The sequence below is a fragment of the Capra hircus genome, chromosome 25, assembly GCF_001704415.2.
Source record: "Capra hircus breed San Clemente chromosome 25, ASM170441v1, whole genome shotgun sequence".
Classification (NCBI taxonomy): Eukaryota; Metazoa; Chordata; class Mammalia; order Artiodactyla; family Bovidae; genus Capra; species Capra hircus.
The window spans coordinates 38230101-38251797 of NC_030832.1; the positions used below are offsets into that span (position 1 = coordinate 38230101).

General features: G+C 54.2%; 1 protein-coding gene across 2 annotated transcripts; it reads left to right on the plus strand.

Moving 5' to 3' along the window:
• Positions 4026 to 20324, plus strand: TMEM130 (transmembrane protein 130). 2 transcript variants are annotated; one of them, XM_018041044.1, is made up of 8 exons: positions 4026 to 4389; positions 10892 to 11197; positions 13025 to 13184; positions 14192 to 14358; positions 15070 to 15154; positions 16200 to 16402; positions 18355 to 18467; positions 18938 to 20324. In XM_018041044.1, the coding sequence occupies exons 1-8, from the start codon at positions 4305 to 4307 to the stop codon at positions 19124 to 19126; spliced, it is 1308 nt and encodes a 435-aa protein (XP_017896533.1). In that variant the 5' UTR covers positions 4026 to 4304; the 3' UTR covers positions 19127 to 20324. The 2 variants fall into 2 exon arrangements, with proteins under 2 accessions (XP_017896533.1, XP_017896534.1); XM_018041045.1 differs by having other exon boundaries at positions 18974 to 20324.

Sequence of the window (21697 nt, forward strand, 5' to 3'; positions counted from 1 at the left end):
CCATCATGCTGCTATGATTTTTGCCTGTTTTCTGGTCTGTCTCCTGAATTAGCAGTTGGGGACAGTGTCAACTTCATCATAAATTATATCATAGCCCTCCTCTGCTTAAAACCCTCCAAAAGATAACCGTTTCAGCTTATCCTCAGCCCCTGGCCCTGTGCGCCTTCCAACCTTATTCTTCATGTTCCAGCCACAATGGCCTTGCTGTGCATCCTGCCCACCTAGGACCTTGGTAGCTGATTCTTCTGCCTGGAATATTCTTCCCTCAAAGACATAAAGCAGGCTGCTTGTCATCCTTGATGAGCTCAAATGTCATCTTCTCAGAGAGGCCTTTTTTAAGGGCCAATAAGAAAACCATCACCACCACCCCCCAGTCTCTCATTATATTGGAATTTTCCTTAGAATCTGAAATTTCTTATCTACTCGTTTATCACCTGTTTTTCCCTCCTAAACGGAAAGCTCCCTTCCTGTCTTTCTTTACCAACGTATTCCTGTTGCGCATTGGATGTTGTCTTAGTCTCCTTAAGCTGCCGCTACAAACTATCACAGACTGGGTGGCTTACCCAACAGAACTTTATTTCTCATAGTTCTGGCAACTGGGAAGTTCAAGATCAAGATGCCACCAAGGTAGATTTCATTCTGAGGCCTCTTCTCTTGGCTTGTGGTGGCATCATCTCACTGTGTGCTCTCTCAAGAGATCAATCTCTGGTGTTTGTTCCCCTTCTTATACGGATACTAATCGTATTGGATTAGGCCCCCACCCTTATGAGCGCATTTAGCCTTAATTGCTTCTTTAGAGGTGCTGTCTCCAAATACAGTCACTTTGGGGGCTATGCCTTGACATATGAATTTCTCAAGGGATACAATTCAGTGCATAATAAAATGTATAAATTTGTACCCTGTATGAACCCCTAGGGCAGGATCAGCTGGGACACTACCAAGAATACAGGGAGCCCCAAAATATTCAGTCAGGTGGGCGCGAGCAGTCTGCAGCAGTGGTCCCTGCATGGAGTGGGTCAGGGCCTCAGCCTGACTTTTTGAGAGTCATCAAGAACCCACTCTTCCTCTCTCTCCCTCCCTGATTACCTTTGCCTCACCTGTTGGGCTGGCCCTAAGGGTCCCACCCCTATGAATAATCTTTCCCTCTGATGAATCAATAAATCCTCCCTAGGTCTCTTGTGAGTTTCAACAGGGTGACTGGGTGTTCTGAGGTCAAAAAATTCCAACAGAAAATCTGGCAGAGTGGAGGTCTAGGCCTGGAATCATGGTGAATTCAACAAAGAGATCACCCTGAACTCTCTTTTGCCCCCTCCACACTACCATAGGATTTAACCCCAAAAGCCTCTCCAGAGCCAATCTGGGATGACTGTTATCAGATCAGGGGCCCCCACTTCCCACAGTTACATTTCCAGTGAAGAACAATGAGGATCTGCGGTAGGAAGTTGAACTCTACGGCTGCTGTCCTTCTGTTACCACAGGGAAGTCTAACTATACTATTTTGCTAGGGCCCACAGACCAAAACACCTGCTTTCGAAAAATTTTCAGCAACAAGAATGTGCCTCAAGACAGGTGCGGGGGGCGTCGCTGGTGGTCCAATGGTTAAGAATCTGCCTTGCAATGCAGGGGACTTGGGTTCCATCCCTGGTCCAGGAAGATCCCACATGCCTGGGGCGACTAAGCCCACGCGCCACAACTTCTGAGCCTGCCTGCTGTAACCACGGAAGCCTGCGCACCTAGAGCGCATGCTATGCAGCAAGAGATGCACCGCCGTGGGAAGCCTGTGCACCGCACGCTCCCGCTCGCCACACCTGGAGAGAAGGCCGCGCAGCAGAGAAGCCCCAGCACAGCCAAAAATAAAGAAATAAGTATCAAACTAACACTTCAAAAAAGACAGGTGCTCTGAGAATCCAGAAGAAGGAAGCTTTCCGGCAGAGGTGATACGTGTGAGAAATTAGACAAAGAAGACTCAGATCAACATCAGCTTCAGGGTGGCTTTCCCAGGTGCCTTCTGCGACTCTGGCTGCTCTAAAGTTACCCAATGTAACGTTACACATTTTTTAAAGTAATAAATGTTATTATTCTTTTTATATAGTTAGTAAATTTTATTTTTTTAAAGAACATATTTGTCAGTTTAATTTTTTTAATTAAAAAAAAAACATTTATTTGGCTACACCACGGCATGTGGGTTCTTTAGTTGCAGCATGCAAACCCTTAGTTGAGGCGTGTGGAATCTAGTTCCCTGACCAGGGGTCAAACCCAGGCCCCTGGAGCTTGGAGTTTTAGCCATTGGACCACCAAGGAAGTTCTACAGTTAGTACATTTTAAAAGGCACTAACAGCCAGACTCTTGAGAGTACCTTGGACTGCAAGGAGATCCTGCCAGTCCATTCTAAAGATCAGCCCTGGGTGTTCTTTGGAAGGACTGATGCTAAAGCTGAAACTCCAGTACTTTGGCCTCCTCATGCGAAGAGTTGACTCATTGGAAAAGACTGATGCTGGGAGGGATTGGGGGCAGGAGGAGAAGGGGAAAACAGAGGATGAGATGGCTGGATGGCATCACCCACTCGATGGACGTGAGTCTGAGTGAACTCCGGGAGTTCGTGATGGACAGGGAGGCCTGGCATGCTGCGATTCACGGGGTTGCAAAAAGTCAGACACGACTGAGCGACTGAACTGAACTGACTGAACAGCCGGTGAAATAGTTAAATATTTGAAACAATTTATAACCTTAACATATTCTTTTCTTCTCAAGCACGATGTTCTTCTCAATTCCTGATGGACAAGCAAAATTCTCCCAATTCCTTAAGCAGTTCTCATGATGACAGCCAGCACTGACTGAACACTTAACTGTGTCCAAGTACAGACTTCCTCTGTGGCTCAGTGGTAAAGAATCCACCTGCCAGCACAGGAGAGGAAGGTTAGATCTCTGGGACGGGACGATCCTCTGGAGAAGGAAATGGCAACCCGGTCCAGTATTTTTGCCTGGGGAAATCCCATGGACAGAGGAGCCAGGTGGGCTATAGTCCATGGGGCTGCAAAGAGTCACATGTGACTTGGCGACTAAGCAACAGGTCCAAGCACTGTTCTGTGTGTTCATTCATTTTACCCTCACCGCAGTCTCATGGGGTGTTATTTCTCTTATTTTAAAGAAAACTGAATTGAGGCACCATGACAGTTATGCGACTTTCTCAAGGTCACAGAGCTCTCAGGGAGAATGCAAAGTCTGCTGGTATTGGTCCCCACGATGGTGGCTGATGCCATCAGTGAGTGACATCTGTCTAGCACTTTTAACTTTCCTAAGGGGACTCACTCAAATCTGTCCCCCCACCCCCTGGGGACCCCGCAGCTACTCCCCTGGTCCCACCCAACTCCCTCTCTCTGGGTGGGCTCTTTTGCCACGGATGAGGGAGAGGCCCAACTGGGACCAGGATTCAGGCTGCGGGTGCCCAACCTTTGAGGTCAGCCAGACTGGCCGCCTTCTAGCAGAAAAGACACGCTCTGTTCCTGTTAAGGCAGATGGAAGCGCCTGCTTGGGCCAAGGAGTGTCCAAGGAGCGACCTGGTGTCTTCTCATCGCAGTTGTCTTGAGTGTCGCAAGGCCTCTGACAGCGCTGTGGGCCAGGGCCACAAGCCTCATTTCACAGCAGGTGCAGAGACAGTAACCAGAGGAAGGGCCTCGGTGCCAACGCCTACGCTCGGGGTCCTTCTCTCTGGAGGGACACAGGAGTTCCCGGTCCACCGCCCAGCGCCGGGCACACGGTGGCTCCTCAGCGTTTCTTGAACGGAGGGCAGCATCTCCAAGCCGTGTGCGTCATGAGCGAAGGCACCTGGAGAAAGAGCCCAAAGGGCCCTTCTCGAGGCGTCGCAGCGTCGCGCGCGCCTCTGGGGACGCTGAGTCAGAGCCGCCGGGCGCGGGCACGGACGCGGGGAGGGGAGGGGGCGCCGACTGGAGGAGCGGGCGCCGGGGAGGGGAGGGATCGAGGGGAGAGGAGGGGCGCGGCGACGCGAGGGAGGAGGGGGCGCAGACTGGAGGAGCTGGGGCCCCGGGGAGCCGGGAGGATCGCGGAGAGAGGCGGGAGCAGCGGGGGCCGGGGAGGGGGCGCGACGCGGCGGACGTGGGCCGGGGTCGGCGCGGCGGGCCGTGGGCGGCGGGGACGCGCAGAGACTCCGCGATCCGAGGCGAGGACGAGCCGGCGCCGCGCCCGCACCTCCCCGCACCGCCCTCGCCGCGCGCCCCACCGGCGGCCGCCGCCGCAGTCGAGTCCAGCCGCGTCCCCTCGGCGTTCCAGCGGCTCCCGGCGCCGCCATGGCCCGGGCGCTCTGGCCGCGCCTCGGCCGCATCCTCTGGCTAGCCTGCCTCCTGCCCTTGGCCCCGGCTAGGGTGGCCGCAGGTAAGGCGCCGCGCGGATCGGCCGGTCGCCCTCCCTGGTCGGCTGCGCGCCGGGGGCCTCGGGGCGTTCTGGAGCCGGCGGCCTCGCCGGGAGCCGGGGCTGCGAAGGTGGCGCCCTGCGCTCACCTCCCTCCTCTCCCGAGGCCGCGCACTGTGGAGGGGAGCACGGCCTGTCCCTTCACCCCTGTCCCCTGAAGTCGCCGGCACTTGGGGGGCTCCCCGCGCCCCTCGCTTCTGCAGCCCCCTCCAGATCGGCCCTGCCCTAGGAACGGCGCGGTGGCCGGGGCCTCCATCCCGGAGCCTGGGAACCTCGAAGCCGCTGGAGGTGGGGGAGGATGCTGCGGGGGGACCGGGGATGCTGGGGTCGGTCGTCACGCCACAGACCCCAGAGAGCGCGGCCAGATTGCCTCCAAATGTTGCCTTATTGGGAGAGGCGTGCCACCCAGCTCGTGTCGGCTTCGGGGTGGTGGTTGGGGGCGAGGGGATGCGATTTTCAGAGCCCGGGAATCCAGCCTGCCATTTCCTCTCTGGGAATGGTTTCCAAAATGGACCCCGAGCTGGATCCGCTGGGTACCACTCCGTGTCCCCCGGGGCTGTGCTTCTAGCATCCCCACCTCCTCACCGCACCCCATTTTTCTGGCCCATTTTGGCGAGAAAATAAAGGGGACCCAGGTTGGAGAGTTTGGAGGAGACTGTTGGCAGCTATTGAGTGCGTTCAATATTCTTGAACGCAGCTATTCAATATCATCCAATATGTTCATCATGCCCCGTCCACCCTTCACAGAATGGTAGAGAAAGAAGAGATCGAATCCTAACTTGTGAAATGAAAGCCACAAGGGAAAGCAAAAACCCTGCATCTTAGGAGTGAATGTTAAGAGAATTTTGTGCTCGTCAGGATAACGCTTCTCCCTGGATATTAACGGAGAAACGAGGCCTCTTGTCTGTTAGGTTTGCAGGTGTCCAGAAATGATCAATGTGGCCTAAATTGCCGGAAAAAAAAAAGGAGGAGGGGATTAATTCTTTGGAAATCATATGTGGTTCCCAGCCTGGCCTACTGCACCCATGATACAGTTGAAACAGCTGAGATGCAGTTGGGGAAAACCCACAGGAGAGAAAGATTCAGAAGCCCTTTTGCAGCCTCCCCAGGTCTGGGTCAGACTCAGGCATGCTTCCTGTAGCAAGGGTTGAAGTCAGAAGTCGGTGTCCTGGACCATTTATTAATTCCAGGTTGTGTTGTTCACACTTCAGAGATACTTTGGGAAGTGTTTTGGGCTGACAACATGTGCAAGGTGCAAAGGCCGATGTAGCCCTTTTCTAGAAGGTTCTAGGGCCCCTGCAGGCTGTGTGGTCAGGGAGTATGTACATGCTCCAGGTGGAATCCAAGGGAGCCTGCTGGTGGGCATTCTTCCACAGGTCAAGCTTCACGGCTCTTGCCACTTCACGTCTTGCTGTGGCCCTCTCAGCTCTGGGCCACTGGGGTGCCTGTGGGGTCCCTCAACCCTGGCGTGGGCTGCTCTGTACTCCAAGGCCAGGGCAACCTGGGCTCCCGAACGGGAAACATGGATTTCGACGGGTAGGTTACCCGACAGGGGCTTGGTCCCTTCAGCCACAGGTGGCAAAGACTTCATGGTCTATTTCAGATTCTGGACAATTCTGAGACCCTGAAGACGAGGGGCAGCATCACCCAGGGGCTGTGAAATACCTGCTTTAAAAAACAAAAACACAAGCCTGAGAAAAGTGCCCTTGGAGTCTCAGCGTCTGGATAGGTGGTGGAGGGGATGGCTCCCAGGAGCTGGGCCACTTGTCTGCTGTAGCCACACCCCCTGCCCTCCCCCACCCTGTCCCTCCTCCCAGCTGAGCCGGCTGCGCCCCTATTCCATTCCCCTGGCAACCGATCTGCGTCGTCTCATACTCATCATCCTGCTGACATGCGCCCCGTCTTGCTGCAGATTCTAGCTGGCCATTAGCATGCAGCCGAATGTCCCTGCCACCTGCCAGCCTCGCTCTGGCCCATGAGCCTCTCCTTGTCGGGGGTGGGGCGGAGACGGTGGGCAAGAGCAAGAGGGGGAAGGGTGGAAATGGCCTCTCATCTCAGCGCCTCCTTTTGCTGCAGCCTGGCGAAAGGCTGGCCCCCCCTTCCCCTGCCAGAGGCTGCCCCATAGCCAGAGGGACTTAGCCTGGGACAATGCAGATTTACTCTGACGCCAGGCAGTAGCGTTATCCCCTGGGAGCCCTTGGGGACTCAGGTTCCCCAGTGTAAAATCTACACTGGTTTTGGTTTTTTTTTTTCAATTTAAAGAATCTTTGAAAGTTTATATTTTTTAGCTTTTATTTTATGTTGGAGTATAGCAGATTAATTGGAGAAGGCAATGGCACCTCATTCCAGTACTCTTGCCTGGAGAATCCCAGGGACGGGGGAGCCTGGTGGGCTGCCGTCTATGGGGTCACACAGAGTCGGACTCGACTGAAGTGACTTAGCAGCAGCAGCAGCAGCAGATTAATAATATGGTGGTAATTTCAGGTGGACAGCAAAGGGACTCAGCCATACACTGTGTTCTCTTGGAGAGACTTATCTGTCTGGAATTCTCTCCTTGAGGTTAAGACACTGCCGGTCCCTTTTGCAGTGCGGGCCCAGATGACTTTATAATTCAAAATATGGCATCAAGGAAAGGGATTTGGAAATGATGTGTAACATGAGTGACCAGAAGGCTGGAGACAGAGAGTCCCCAGTGGGGGCAGGCAACGTGGTGTTGCAGGGTGAATGGGATCCTGCTGAGGACCCACTCGCCCACCTCCCAGTTTGGCTGAATGAACAGGTCTCTCGTGAACCCCGCAAGAGCAGGGGGCACGTCCTGTACTTCTGGATCCCCTCAGAGCTGTGGGGTGGGGCCCAAGGAAGGGGCGCAGTCTGCAGCACCTGGATGAAGAGTTTCCTAGGGCAGCGCCAGGTGGCCTGGTCCCTCTGCCACACCCTTCTCTCCAGGTGCCACTCCACAGCGCAGTGTCCAACCCCTACTTGGTGCCGAGTGCTTGACTAGGCTCGGAGGAGATGGGGATGACCCCTGTCCTGCCCTCAGGGAGCTTGCGGTGCAGTTAGGGGAGATGAGGATATGTCTATCCCAACCCAGGGTGAGCTGTGTGCCAAGCTGTTGGGAGACTGCTGAAGAGGTGGGGGCGGGGACGAGGGGGTGGGAGTCAGGGAGGGCTTCCTGGAAGAAGTTATCTCCACAGACAGCTAGGTGAAGAGCAGTGGTGACAGCATGTGCAAAGGCCTTGAGGCTATGAAGGACAGAGCCAGTGTTAAAGCTACAGCATGGATGTGCCAAGACATGAATGTGGATTCCTGCTACCCAGAGGCTGGCCTGTGATCAGATGAACCGTGCAGGAAGCTGCTTGCTGGGGTGGCTGAGAGTAGGGCAGGACTGGAGGCCAAGGGTCAGCGGGTAGGATAGAGCAGTCATCTACTGGATGGGGACTTCCCAGGGTGGCGCTAGTGGTAAAGAATCTGCCTGGAAGTGCAGGAGACACAAGAGACGTGGGTTCGATCCCTGGGATGGGAAGATCCCCTGGAGGAGGGCATGGCAACCAGCTCCAGTATTCTTGCCTGGAGAATCCCATGGACAGAGGAGCCTGGTGGGCTACAGTCCATGGGGTTGCAAAGAGTCAGAAACTACTGAGTGGCTGAGCGCGCACACACACACATACACACACACGCACACACACACACACACAAGTGGTGTTCGTAGTGATGGCGAGGAGCAGCAAGAGTGGCAGGGGCCCAGGGACTGGGTCTTGAAACAGCTGGACCCTTTAACCAGACAGAGAATGACAGGTAATGAGAATGATAGGTTTGGGAGGGGAGAAAGCTAGGGGGTCCAGAGCAGGGGACCCCAACCTCTGGGATTAATGCCTGGTGATCTGAAGTGGAGCTGATGTAGTAATGATAGAAATGAAGTGTGCGATAAACGTGATGCACTTGAACCATCCTGAAACCATCCCTACCCCGCTCCCTACCCAACTCAGTGGGAAAATTGTCTTCCACAAAACCAGCCCCAGGTGCCAAAAAGGCTGGGGACTGCTGCTGCACTCCTGGCCTACAGAACTTTGGATGATGAAGGATATATTTTCCATCTGTGCTGTCCGGGAGAGCTATGGCTCTTGAGCACTTGAAATGTGGCTCTGGTGCAATGGAGGAACTGAATTTTTCAGTATTAATTACATTTAAGTGATTAAACGTAATGGCATGTGGTTAGTAGCTACTACTACATTACTGCTTAGAAGAATTGAAGTCACTGTTCCTGGGTTCCATCAGCACTTAGGAGGTACCAGAAGCAAAGGGAGGGGGTGCCTATGCTCGGAAAGGGAGAGGTGGGAGGGGCTGAAGTGATGGGGGCGGGTGTTGTGGCCCCTCCTCCCTTCCTTCTGTATCACCTCGTCTGCCCAGGTGTGCCCTGCCACAGGCTGGACAGTCTAACCTCGCCAGCCCTTCAGACATCGCACCTGAAGAGGAAAACCCAAATTGCAGGAAAAGAGTTACTGAAACACGCAGTAGTGCTGTTGACGAGAGGGAAGGGTTCTGGGGATTCAGATACACCTGCTTGAGGGATTATCTTGCAACCACTGAAGTTCATGTTAGGGCCCCCGCGGACATCCTTCTGATGTGTTGTTGTGTGGAAATAAAATCATGCAGAGTTGTGTGCAGAGGGTGATTCTGACGAAATTGAAGCTTTGGTGCATGAAAAAGAGCCAGAGGACCTTAATCTGTTAGCAGCTGTTTTTTTGGGGGGGAGGTGTAGGGTAACAGGACGCTTCTAATACTCTTTATGCGCATGTATTATCTTGTGTGTGTGTGGCCGTGCTGTGCTGTGTGGCATGCGAGACTTTAGTTCCCCAGCCAGAGATCTAACCCGTGCCCCCTGCATTGGGAGCGTGGAATCTGAACCACTGAAGACCCTGGCTTGACTTTTATGATGGAAACAAACCTGATTTTTAAAATCTTACCCGTGAGTATGATAAAAGTCTGCAGCTATCTAAAGCAGGTAAAGCATAATAACTTAGGAAGATGCTTGATATGCAAAACCAGCAACAACAGTGGAATAATCTCAGAGTAAGCATCATTTGTTAAAAATAGTAGGAAATGGCCAAATATAGTAAGAGGGATTGTTGCTGATTATTTTAAAAGTTTTCTTTTTTAAAAAATTTTATACCTTTCTGTATTTTCAGATGATAATTAGTCTTACATTCAGCGTAAGACTGAATGGTCTTGGTCGGGTGGGGAGTATTATTTAAAAGGTCTCTTATATGGTCTCCATTCCATGTCCACCAGGCCCTGTTCTCTCTCTCTCTTTTGAAAAAAAATTTGTTTATTTTAAAAAATTATTTATTTATATTATTTGGCCATGCCAGGTCTTCACTGAGGCATGTGGGATCTTTCTTGTTTGTTGCAGCATGCAGGATCTTTTTTTCAGTTGCAGCATGAGGAATCTTTTTTTTTTTTCAGTTATGACATGAGGGATCTAGTTCCCTGACCAGGGATTGAACCCAGGCCCCCTGCGTTGGGAGTGCAGAGTCTTAGCCATTGGACCACCAAGGAAGTCCCGAGGCCCTGTTCTCTGCTTGCAACCTGCAAGTCTTAATTCCCAGGTTCCCTGTAAGAGCTGTATCCCCAATATGTCAGTTCAAGTTCCTCAAGGAGCAGACCCAGCTGGAATCAGAGCGCTCCAGTGCTGACCCCAGCCGAGACCCTGGGGGTCCCTGAAAACGTGTGGCCCTGTGGAGCTTTCTGTGATAACAAAGATCTGTATCCACAGTGTCCACTCTCATGACCCTTGGCCACATGCGGCTGTTGAGCCCTTGGAACGTGGCCAGTGGGACCGAGAAAGTGGGTTTGAAGTTTGTTTCCTTTCGACTGAAGCTTCGGGAGCCCCACGTGGCTGGTGGAACCAACCGTATCTGGTGGCTCAGATCTAGAAGCTCTGTTTATGGATTTGCAGTCTGAGACCAAAGAGAAGGGGCCTAGTCTTGGATCACAGTGACCCTTCCTCCCAAGGCTTGTTCTGCCATGTCAAGGCGTGAGGCCTCTAAGGGGGTCCAAATTCAGCTCTGTGTTTCAACTTGGAATTTTGTTTCACATGTAAAGCTTGGGCCTGAAGGGTGGGTGATGGGGGGCCCTTCCTGGGAAGCAGCTGCAGTGGGCCCTCCTGTGACATGAGCTGATGGTCATTTTTGTAGCTGAGAAGCCTGGCCAGGTCAGCAGACTCAGGCTCTATAAGGCCCTGCGTGGCTGGCATGAAAAAAGGAAATACATTGAGACACTGGAAAGAGTGTGGGTTTGGAGTCAGCCGGGCCTGGCAGTGTGCTAATCATATGATCCCTGGGCTTGTCCCTTGACCTGACTCAAGTGTCTCCACCCATAAGATGAAGAGACGCTCACGCAGCGTGGGGCAGTGGCACTCCTGGCCATGCCCTCTCCTGAAGCACAACCTTTGTTTCTGGGCTCCTAGGCTTGTATGAACTTCAGCTCACCACCGATGGCCCTGCCACCACGGGGGCAGAGGTGACCATCATGGCCAGCCTGGTGGCCGACAACAACGGCAGCCTGGCCCTGCCCGCCAGCGCCCACCTCTACCACTTCCACTGGATCCACACCCCACTGCTGCTCACGGGGAAGGCAGACGAGGCTTTCAGTTCCACCATCCGCGTCGTGGGGAGCGTGCCCGGGGACTTCCCGGTCTCCGTCTGGGTCACCGCCGCCGACTGTGGGATGTGCCAGCCTGTGGCCAGGAGCCTCCTCGTCCTCCCCATCACCGGTGAGGACCTTCCCTCCTAGCTGATTTGCCTTCAGGCTCTTGGGGCAGAGAAAACAACCAGGCATCACAACCTGCATCACAGGTATCACACCCATCACACACAGGCAGATCAGACCCATGGTTCTCAGTTGCTGTCAGTTGCGTTAACAAAGGATCAGAAAATGGTAATACCCATTGCTGGCAGGGCTGTGCTGAAATGGACACAAAGTGCATATTTGCTACTGGGGTGTGAACTGATACACTGCTTTGGGAGAGGAGCTGATCCGTATGTATCAATGGCTGTAAGTTATTTCAGTCTTCCGCTCCTTCTTTCTCTTTCTCTTTCCCTATCCCCCCACCCCCCTCTCTTTCCCCTTCTTCCTCCCTCACACCCTCCCTCCCTTCTCTCTATTTCCAAGAACTCCCTGCTTTCTTGGAGTTTACAATCAATTTTTTTCTCATTTCTTTGGCTGCGCTGGGTCTTATCTCAGGCAGGATCCTTAGTTCCGGCATGGGAGCTCTTAATGGTAGCATGTGGAGTCCAGCTCCCAGGCCCCCTGCCTTGGAAGTGTGGAGTCTTAGCCGCTGGACCACCAGGGAAGTCCCTGTGCTATGCTGTGTTGGATCACTGCTTTGCATCCCGTGGACTGCAGCCCGCCAGGCTCCTCTGTCCATGGGGATTCTCCAGGCAAGGATACTGGAGTGGGTTGCCATGCCCTCCTCCAGGGGATCTTCCCAACCCAGGGATCGAACCCAGGTCTCTCGCACTCCAGGCGGATTCTTTACCCTCTGAGCCATCAGGGAAGCCCAAGAATACGGGAGTGGGTTTCCTATCCCTTCTCCAGGGGATCTTCCTGACCCAGGAATCAAACCAGCATCTCCTGCATTGCAGGCAGATTCTTTACCAGCTGAGCTACCAGGGAAGAAGCCTCAGAGAAATCCCTACAATCTATTAAAGAACTTATCTTCAGGTAATAAACCTCCATTTGGGTAATGGTTTATGCACAAAAGTGTTCATTACAGTTTCTATAATAACAGAGGAAAATAGCAACAAGCTAAGTATGCAACCATAAGAATACTGATATAATTTGTAATAATAATGATCTTTACAAAGAGTGTGTTTTAGCCTGAGAGAGTACTCATGCTTGTAAATTTTTAAAGATCAAAATGAAATTCCATGACCAATTTGAGCAACTGTGTTTAATGTATGTATACCTTAAATACGTACACACGTGTACTTGGCAATGGGCTCCCCACGTGGCTCAGGGGTAAAGAATCCACCTGCAGTGCGTGAGACGTGGTTGCATCCCTGGGTTGGGAAGATCCCCAGGAGAAGGAAATGGCAACCCACTCCAGTATTCTTGCCTGGAGAATCCCACAGACAGAGGAGCCTGCGAGCTACAGTCCACACGGTTGCAAGAGTCAGACACGACTTAGTGATTAAACAACAACAGCAAACGTGGTCAGTAGAGATCTTTTTTTTTTCTAGGCTCATCTAATACTTCAAAATATTTCCCAAGAGTCGATTTAAAAGCCTGCGCATTTCCTTCTGGTCCTGGGCATCTTTTGTGCCAGAAAGTTCAGGGTCCTGCTGAAAGGGGTACAGGAGCGAACTGTACGTGTAAGACAGGAAGTGAGTCTTCACCAGCATCCACTGGCCCGGGGCAGTGCCTAGGAGGGGGCCGTATGCCTCTGTGTTCGGAGACCTGCAGGGTCCCCTCTTGCTACCATGACGGTGACAGTCAGGAGGTCGGGTCGGGGAGAGGCTGCCCTGCCAGCTGGCACAGGGCTCCGCCCTCCTCCACCCTGGGGGCGGGGGACTCACCCTCCCTGGTTTCTCCCTCCCAGAGTTCCTCGTGGGGAACCTTGTGGTCACCCAGAACACCTCCTTGCCCTGGCCCAGCTCCTACCTCACCAAGACAATCCTTAAAGTCTCCTTCCTCCTCCACGACCCCAGCAACTTCTTCAAGAACGCCTCGTTCCTCTACAGCTGGGACTTCGGAGACGGGTATGTTCTGACCCCCTTTGATGCCCCAGAGGCCTGGCCTGTGCAGAGCGCTCTGTACTCTGCTATCTTCGCCTGCTCTCTCTCACTCCTAACATGCCTTGCACACCCGCTCTGTGCCAAACTCGGGGTCCCTGGGGACCAGTGTGAGCCAGTCTAATCCCTAACAAAACCTGTTCCAAATTTACAGATTTAAAATAGTAAACAGTAAACATAATAAACCCAGACTAGATTGGAATGTAGGCGATGATCCCCTGCAATTGAATAGTTTGGCAGTGGGGAAGGCATTTTTAAGAATACAGATAAAAGGTAGAAACTGTAAAGGAAAAAAAAAATGCTACGTTTGGCATCATCAGATTTAAAATTTGAAATGAGAGAAGCAAGTTGAGCCAAAAGATAATGGTTAAACTGGAAGAAAATATTTGGAAGATAAATAATAGGTAAAGGTTTGATAAACTTCATATATAAAGAGCATCAACAAATCAACAAAAATATTTTCTTTATTGTTACTCAAGTTCCTTTTGAAGTGATTCAGGTAATTGTAGAGGAAAAAGTCATAACCTAAGATGGAGGTATGATTCTTCCTGTTTTACAGATGAGAAAAGTAAGGCTGAGAGTTATGTAGATAGGAAATTTGGAGCTGAGATTCAAAGCCAGATTCGTCTTAACGCCAAAGTTTGTATTTCTCCCCTTCCCAGATCACGTCTATCTAACGCATGGTCCTTCCTTGGTCTGGATGGGGTTGCAGAGCTCTTCCTGGCAGGCGACAGGCGCCTGTTGCTAAGAGTTCTTCTAACTGTAACTTACAAGTCCAAGGATGACCAGCAGCCACTCCACCCATGCAGATCAGCTGACCTCACGGCCTGGCTGGCCCTGGGGACTGCTGCTGAGGTGACATTTCGGCTCGCAAAATGACATTGGTCTGAATGTGTCACTGGACACCCAACCGCTGACCCTAAAAAGTCACGTGGATCACTCCTGTCATCTCTCCCCTCCCCAACACCTTACAGCACCCAGATGGTGACCAGAGATGGTACCGTCTATTATAACTATTCCATCATCGGATCCTTCACCGTGAAGGTCAAGGTGGTGGCAGGGTGGGAGCAGGTCACGCCGGACACCGGGAAGGGCATTCTGCAGAAGACGGGTGACTTCTCCGCCTCGCTGAAGCTGCAGGGTGAGTCTCGGGGGGCTGGTGTGGGTTGAGCATTTGGCTCGTCGAGGAGCCCTGGGTACCACTCCTTCCAGGGCTGGATCACATACAGATCAGAGTGGCTTGCACAGCCTCTCTTCAGCTCCCTTGGCAGCCCTGTGAGGCGTCTGTCATTCCCCACCTTCTAAGAGGGCACTGAAGGCCCCGGAGGAGGTCAGGGGGCACTGAGTGGTCGAGCCCAGACCCTGTGCCATGACAGGACGCATCCCCGTCATTCTCTGTTTCCGGCTACATCTGCCTCCAGTTAAGGAGCGTCCTGTCGGGGACGCGACGGCCCCAGTCGGCTGCACTGGGAGGGAGCCTCCAGACCCGCCGCTCCTGGCTTTGTCAAGACGGGGCACTGGGGCAGCTACAGCCGATTTCTCAGTCATGCGAACAGGGCGCTGCTCCCCTGCCCCCCACACAGCACAGATGGTGGGGAGGGAGGTGGTTATTCCAAGCCAGCCCCAGGTCCTGCTTACCATAGTCCTGCTGGCTTCCCCCAGCGGTCTCAGTCTAAGCGGCTCCAGCATCTGCTGCTGATGCGGAAACAGGACTCTGGATGTGACCTGTGACCCTCCCTTCTGGGGGGTCAAGTGGATAGGGTGGTGGTCGCACAGCCTGGGAGCCCCGGGAGCCCCAAGACAGCTGTCGTCAGCCACCAGACATAATGAGGTCTTCCTCTTTGCCTTTCAGAAACCCTTCGAGGCATCCAAGTCTTGGGGCCCACCCTAATTCAGACCTTCCAAAAGATGGTAGTGACCTTGAACTTCATGGGGAGGTGAGTGAAGCCTGGAGCACACTGTGCTTGAGCTGTGGTCCTGTCCACACTCCCACTGAGAGGCTCCTGACTTTGTTTCAGTTCAGTTCAGTCGTTCAGTCGTGTCCGACTCTGCGACCCCATGGACTGCAGCGTGCCAGGCTTCCCTGTCCATCACCAACTCCCAGAGCTTGCTCAAACTCATGTCCATCGAGTCGGTGATGCCATCCAACCATCTCATCCTCTGTTGTCCCTTTCTCCTCCTGCCCTCAATCTTTCCCAGCATCAGGGTCTCTTCAAATGAGTCAATTCTTTGCATCGGGTGGCCAAAATATTGAGTTTCAGCTTCAGCATCAGTCCTTCCAATGAATGTTCAGGACTGATTTCCTTTAGGAGGGACTGGTTGGATCTCCTTGCAATCCAAGGGATTCTCAAGACTCTTCTCGCGCACCACAGTTCAAAAGCATCAGTTCTTCAGCGCTCAACTTTCTTTATGGTCCAACTGTCACTTCCATACATGACCACTGGCTTTCATCCCTGTGGGGACCCAACTTAGGGAACACATGGAGTGATGAGCCCACCCTTCAGTGGGCCGTGGGAGAGCCACAGCATGACTCCATTCTCAGGGTCCAGGGGAGGGAGCACTGGCCTTGTGGGGCTGTCTGCAACGTGGGAATGCCCTCACCCCTTCAAATCTATAGAAAGTCCACTTATCCTTTCAGATCCTACTCAAATGTCACTTCCTCCAGGAAGCCTTCCCTGACTTCCTCATTGAGAGCGTGCTTCTCTGTCCCTGTGACACACTAAGGGCATCACTGGAGCATGCATTCTGCCTCACCCAGCAATCTGTGCATGTCCCTGTATGTGTCACTGCCCTGGCCTCCCCTTGGAATCTCGGGCCATCTCTTATGTACTGTCATGTTCTCTGGAGGCCTGCGCACCGGGGTGTTCTTTCCTGGAAAGAACGCTGAAGTTCATGACTGCCTGACCTTTCTTGGACTTGCTCTGTGCTCATACCCCTTGGCAAGCCATTGCTGAAAATCACCCCCCCCCCATTTCCCTGCAGCCCCCCTCTGAACGTGTGCTGGCGTCTCAAGCCCGAGTGCCTCCCGCTGGAGGAAGGGGAATGCCACCCGGTGTCCGTGGACAGCACGGCTTACAACCTGACCCACATCTTCCGGGACCCCGGGGACTACTGCTTCAGCATCCAGGCTGAGAACGTCATCAGCAAGGCGCACCAGTACCACAAGGTCCAGGTGTGGCCCTCCAGTAAGTGACTCTTTGCCTCTGCTCCCAGCAGAAACCGGTCGGCCCTGCCGCCTCCACCAGTCACCCTTGGTGCCCCAGTGGCCATCAGCAGCCTATCCCACTGTTACTGGAATCCTCGGTAGCCCTGCCAGCCCCAGTCAGCACCAGTGCTGACCACCCACAGCACCACCACTAACCTCTCGTGCCATCGGCCCCTGCTCCAGCCCCCCGATACCAGCCCTTTAGTCCCACCAACACCACCCTCAACACCAGCACCACTAGCTGTAACAACAGCAAACTCAGCCGTTGCCCGGCGACTTGTCCAAAACCACAGCCACCACCACCACACACTACTGACCGTTCTTCCAGCATCTTCACGAGCCAGAGTCAGCGCTGCCACGGCAACCGCCCTGGCCACCATCAGCACCGCTGTTGATGCCCCTGCTCCCAGCCCCGGCGCCCACCGTTTGGGCCAGCGCCATCCACACCGTGCTGCCCCGGGATCATCCCAACTTCAGCTCTTGAGTTGCCACCACCGCTGTCAGTGGGCAACGTCCCTCCCACACGTGACCTCTGCCTCCCGTGCCCCCAGCGCGAGCCCTCCATCCTTCACTGCCGTCACACCCGCCCCATCACCTGCGTCTCAGTGTTTTTGCTTCCAGCAAAACAAGCATCTCCATGGCGACTGTGCTGGCCTCACTGGGCTTTCAGTCTCCCAGGGAGTGTGGGCAGCTCGGAAAGTGTGCAGTGCAGTCTCCCCCATTCACATGGGTGCCCAGCTGTCCCCCCGGCATACTCTTCTCCAAACAGTGACATGGCCCAGCTGCTGGCTTGCAGCCGTGGGATTGGCTGATGACAGCATCAGGTTCTCCCCTTCACTTCCAGGGGGTCCTCTGGATGTCCTCCCCCAGAAGGGGGCTTTCTTCTGTGGAGTAGAAAGGATCCCAGACCCTAGGGATGGTCTTTCAGATGCCCAGCCAGGTCCCACCCTGTGCGGAATTAAAGGGGACCCCCTGCCAGCTGCACTTGCCCCAAGGTTGGCCCCATCGATGCACCGGATGTGCCCACTGCCCCCTTTAGTCTCCCAGCCCCTCCTCCTTGAGCCGACTCCATGCTCTGCCCTGGGCCCTGGCTGACCCTGTGTGCCAGGCAGACTCTCTGACCTGCAGGCATCCCTGGCGGCCTTGGGCCCTGACTCCCCCAGCACCTCCTGGGCACTGAGCACCTGGGGTCCCCTGAATCCTGCGGAGAAAGGTGGCACTGCAGGTAATCCATGCTGCCTTTCCTCGGAGACAGATCCTTTTGGTGTATGGTGGTGTCTCTACCAGGAGGAGAGCAGGGGAAGGGTGAGAAGGAACCCACACTTGCCGATCACCTGCCTTGCGCCTGCCTCACCTGGTTGCATCTCCACGGCTGCCTCGTGGGTCAGCATGACTGTCGGGTCACCTGGGCAGAGCCAGGATTTGCCCCCAGGACCCGCTGGGCTCTTCTTGCTCTGCCCTGTGGCTTCTCCACAACAGAATCTAAGCGAGCAAGCCCAGAGCTGCTGGAGGTCACAGGGATGCTTGGGTGTCCTCACACCCTGGTCTCCTTCCCCAACGCAAGTCACCCGAGAGAGAAAGAAGGGAGCTGCTGGGTCTTTCATGGTCTAGGCTTGGAAGTTGTACATCATCCCTCTGTCCTCTGCCGCTGTTTAGAAGCAAGTTGCTATGAGTCCAGCCCACACTCTGGTGGGAAATTTAGTTGCACCCTTTGGAAGTTACTATCAAGTATCACTTTAAAACCCCAACAGACCCTACCTTGGGTTTTGTGAAATCCTGGATTTGCCCATCGGAGTTGCCTGATTGCGATCTGCGCACACAAAGAGGGAAAAGGCTCTGGTTGGCTCTGTTCTCTCCCCCGTGCTGCACCCTGCGAGCTGGTACTCAGCACTGACCGCCCAGGCTCATGGCTTCACCCTCTCTTCCTCTCAGGCATCCAGCCGGCTGTCTTTGCTTTCCCATGTGCCACGCTCATCACCATGATGCTGGCCTTCATCATGTACATGACCCTGAGGAATGCTACTCACCAGAAGGACATGGTGGAGGTGGGTGCTCGGTGGGGAGAGATGGATCCCTGGCCTTGACAGGAGAGGATCTATGGAGAGGGCGAGGAAGGGGCCAGACCAGGGGCTCTAGGAGGTGCTCTGGATGTCAGAGCAAGACCCCGGGGCTGGGGCTGACATACCCATGAAGCATCCATAACGGGGACCCCGTTGATCAACTTGGTTGCTTCTCATGCCACTTACCTCCTACTCCGCTTGCCCTTGGCCTGCCCGCCATGCCCATGAACTGGTAAAGGAGAGGGCACCCAAAAGCAGGGAAACCCAGAAAGCAGAAAAGCCAAGGGCACAGGGAAGCCCCGTGTAGTGTCTGAAAGGTGTTTCTCTCCGTGCAGCAACCAGACAGCTGCGCTTGTAAGAGGCTGCCCAGCCAGGTTGCTGAGCTCGTAAGGCCACCTCACAGGGCTCCCGGTGGGCGGGAGGGTGATTGACCCATGGGGTTTTGTTCACCATAGGTGGCTGATTTTGACTCTTCCCCCATGTCTGACAAGAACCCGGAGCCGCCCACGGGGGCCAGGTGCTGCTGCCAGATGTGCTGTGGGCCGTTCTTACTGGAGACGTCGTCTGAGTACCTGGAGGTCGTCCGCGAGAACCACAGGCTGCTGCCTCCCCGATACAAGTCTGCCAAAACTTACACGGTCTGAGCGCCGCCCACCCCCAACCCAGTTTCAGTGTTAACTGACTGCTGACCGGGAATTTTGGGCAGTGTCGGGGGGAAGGCTGGTGCACACCATGAGTGTGGGGCCGTCCGCCCTGACCAGTCATCCATCTGTACAGTCTAGCCACCTCCACAAGCCCCGCTCAGTCCCACCTCCCAGCCATCCATCCATCTATACGGCCGGAAGCCCCTCTCGGTCAGGCCTGCTCCGCCCCTTGCCTTTGAGGAGGCCCCCAAGCGGGACTCCGACACTGGACGTGGCCCCTGTTCTCTACCAGGTGTGCCCGTTGCCTCTCACCGATTCCTCCCCTTTTTGGCACATTTGCCGTCCACCTGGGGTTCACCCTTTCCTCCTCCAGGTGGTCCTACCCAGGTCAGCGAGCTAGGAGGAAGCTCACAAATGGTTAATTCAAGGCTACATCATGAAAGGTCTTACGTACAGGGACAAGCGTGCACGACGTCACCCAGACATTTCAGACGACTTCCTCTCTCTCAGCTGGTTGCTGAGATGTCCCCTCAATCAGACCTAAAAGGAAACCTGACCTTTCCCACGTGGCCTGACAGCTCCGGGGCCTGGTTCCTGCCTCTGCGTGCTGTCCCAGGGGCTTCTGGATCCCCTTCTAAGGACACCCTGTTCCCTGTCTGCTTGCTGGGGGTCAGGTGGGGGGCAGGGCTAATGCTTGGTGAGCGTCAAGTGCTTCGTAGACAGCGCTTTCTTTTACTGAGTCCGTTTCAACTTGCATTGAGGAAGAGGCTCTGCGGCAAAAGAAAGAGTCAGGCTGGGGGGAAACTTGGGTACCCTGTGTGGGGGACAGAGTTCTCGCCCCCTTATCTGCTCCCAGGGTGGCCTTGAGAGGGAAGAGGACTGGATGGAGCCCAGGGTGGGGGACCAGTCCACCCCTCTCCCTTTGGCCCAGTGGCCTGGGGGAGGCAGGTCAGGTGCAGAGAGTGTGGGAACAGAGGGAGCCCATGGTTGGGACCCCATCCAACCGTGCAGGAGTGGGGAGCTACCTGGGCCTGTCTGGAGAGGGGGCAGGGCCACGGAGGCCAAGCTCTGTCGCCGTAATTTTTTGCTCTCAGACTTTGTGCTGAAGACAGCGTCCCCACTGTTGTACAGCTCATACTCATAAATACTGCCGTTATTGCTGAATAAAGCTTGTGTGCTCTGACGATAGCCATGTCTAGAGAGGGTGGCCAAGTCTCTTTCTTTTCTGTGCCTGGATGTTTGCGCCTTGCAAGCAGCAGGAGAGGTTCTTGGATCTAGCAGGATGCCCATCACGTTCTCGGGCAGGTGCACGGGATGGAGCCGCTGTCCCGGGCTCCAGTCTCGGTTTGGACCAGCGGTTCTCAAACTGCCGCTTAGGCTGCCTCACAGACGGTCGGGCTCCTGAGGGTCCCCCAGGGGTGGGTGCAGGCGCCCCCAGGTGACTCTTAAGTCTGAGACTCTGGGGGTGACTCTTGGTCAGGGTAGGACATAGGCCACACCTAGGAACTTGGAAATGCTGATCCCTGGGCCCCATGCCACACCTGAAACAACTCCTGGGAGTGGGGCAGCTTCAGTGCACCCTCAAGTGTGAGAGCTTCCTGTCTCCAGCAGGCCCTTTTGAACTTTGTTCAAACACTAGGACTTAGGGGTAGGTTTGAGAAAAGAGATTCCGTTTGCATGCTTAGTCGTTCAGTCGTGTCCGACTCTTTGCGACCCTTTGAACTGTAGCCCACCAGGCTCCTCTGTGCATGGGATTCTCCAGGCAAGAACACTGGAATGAGTTGCCATACATGCCAGGGGCTCTTCCCCACCCAGGGATTGAACCCGTGTCTCTTATGTCTCCTGCACTGGCGGGCGAGTTCTTTATCACTAGTACCACCTGGCTTCCCTGATGGCTCAGCGGGTAAAGAGTCCCCTTGCAATGCAGGGAACACAGGAGATGCGGGTTAGGTCCCTGGGTTGGGAAGATCCCCTGGAGGAGGAAATGGCACCCACTCCAGTATTCCTGCCTGAAAAATCCCATGGACAGAGGAGCTTAGTGGGCTTCAGTCCTTAGGGTTTCAAAGAGTCGGACACAAATGAGCGAATAAGCACCTGGATGTAGCCAATTGGAGAAGGAAACGGCAACCCACTCCAGTGTTCTTGCCTGGAGAATCCCAGGAACGGAGGAGCCTAGTAGGCTGCCGTCTATAAGGTCGCACAGAGTCGGAGATGACTGAAGTGACTTAGCAGCAGCAGCAGCATAGCCAATTAACAGTGTTGTGATAGTTTTAGGTGAATAGCGTAGGGACTTAGCCATATATATATACATGCATCCGCTCTCCCCCAAACTCCCCTCCCAGCCAGGCTGCCACATGATATTGAGCAGGGTTCCATGCGCTATACAGTGGGGCCTTGTTGGTTATCCATTTTAAACATAGCAGTGTGTACGCGTCCATCCCAGACTCCCTAACCATCCCTTTCCCCTGGCAACCGTAAGTTCATTCTCTAGGTCTGTGAGTCTGTTTTTTAAGTTCTTTTGTATTGCTTCTTTTTAGATTCTACATATAAGGGATGTCTTATGATATTTCT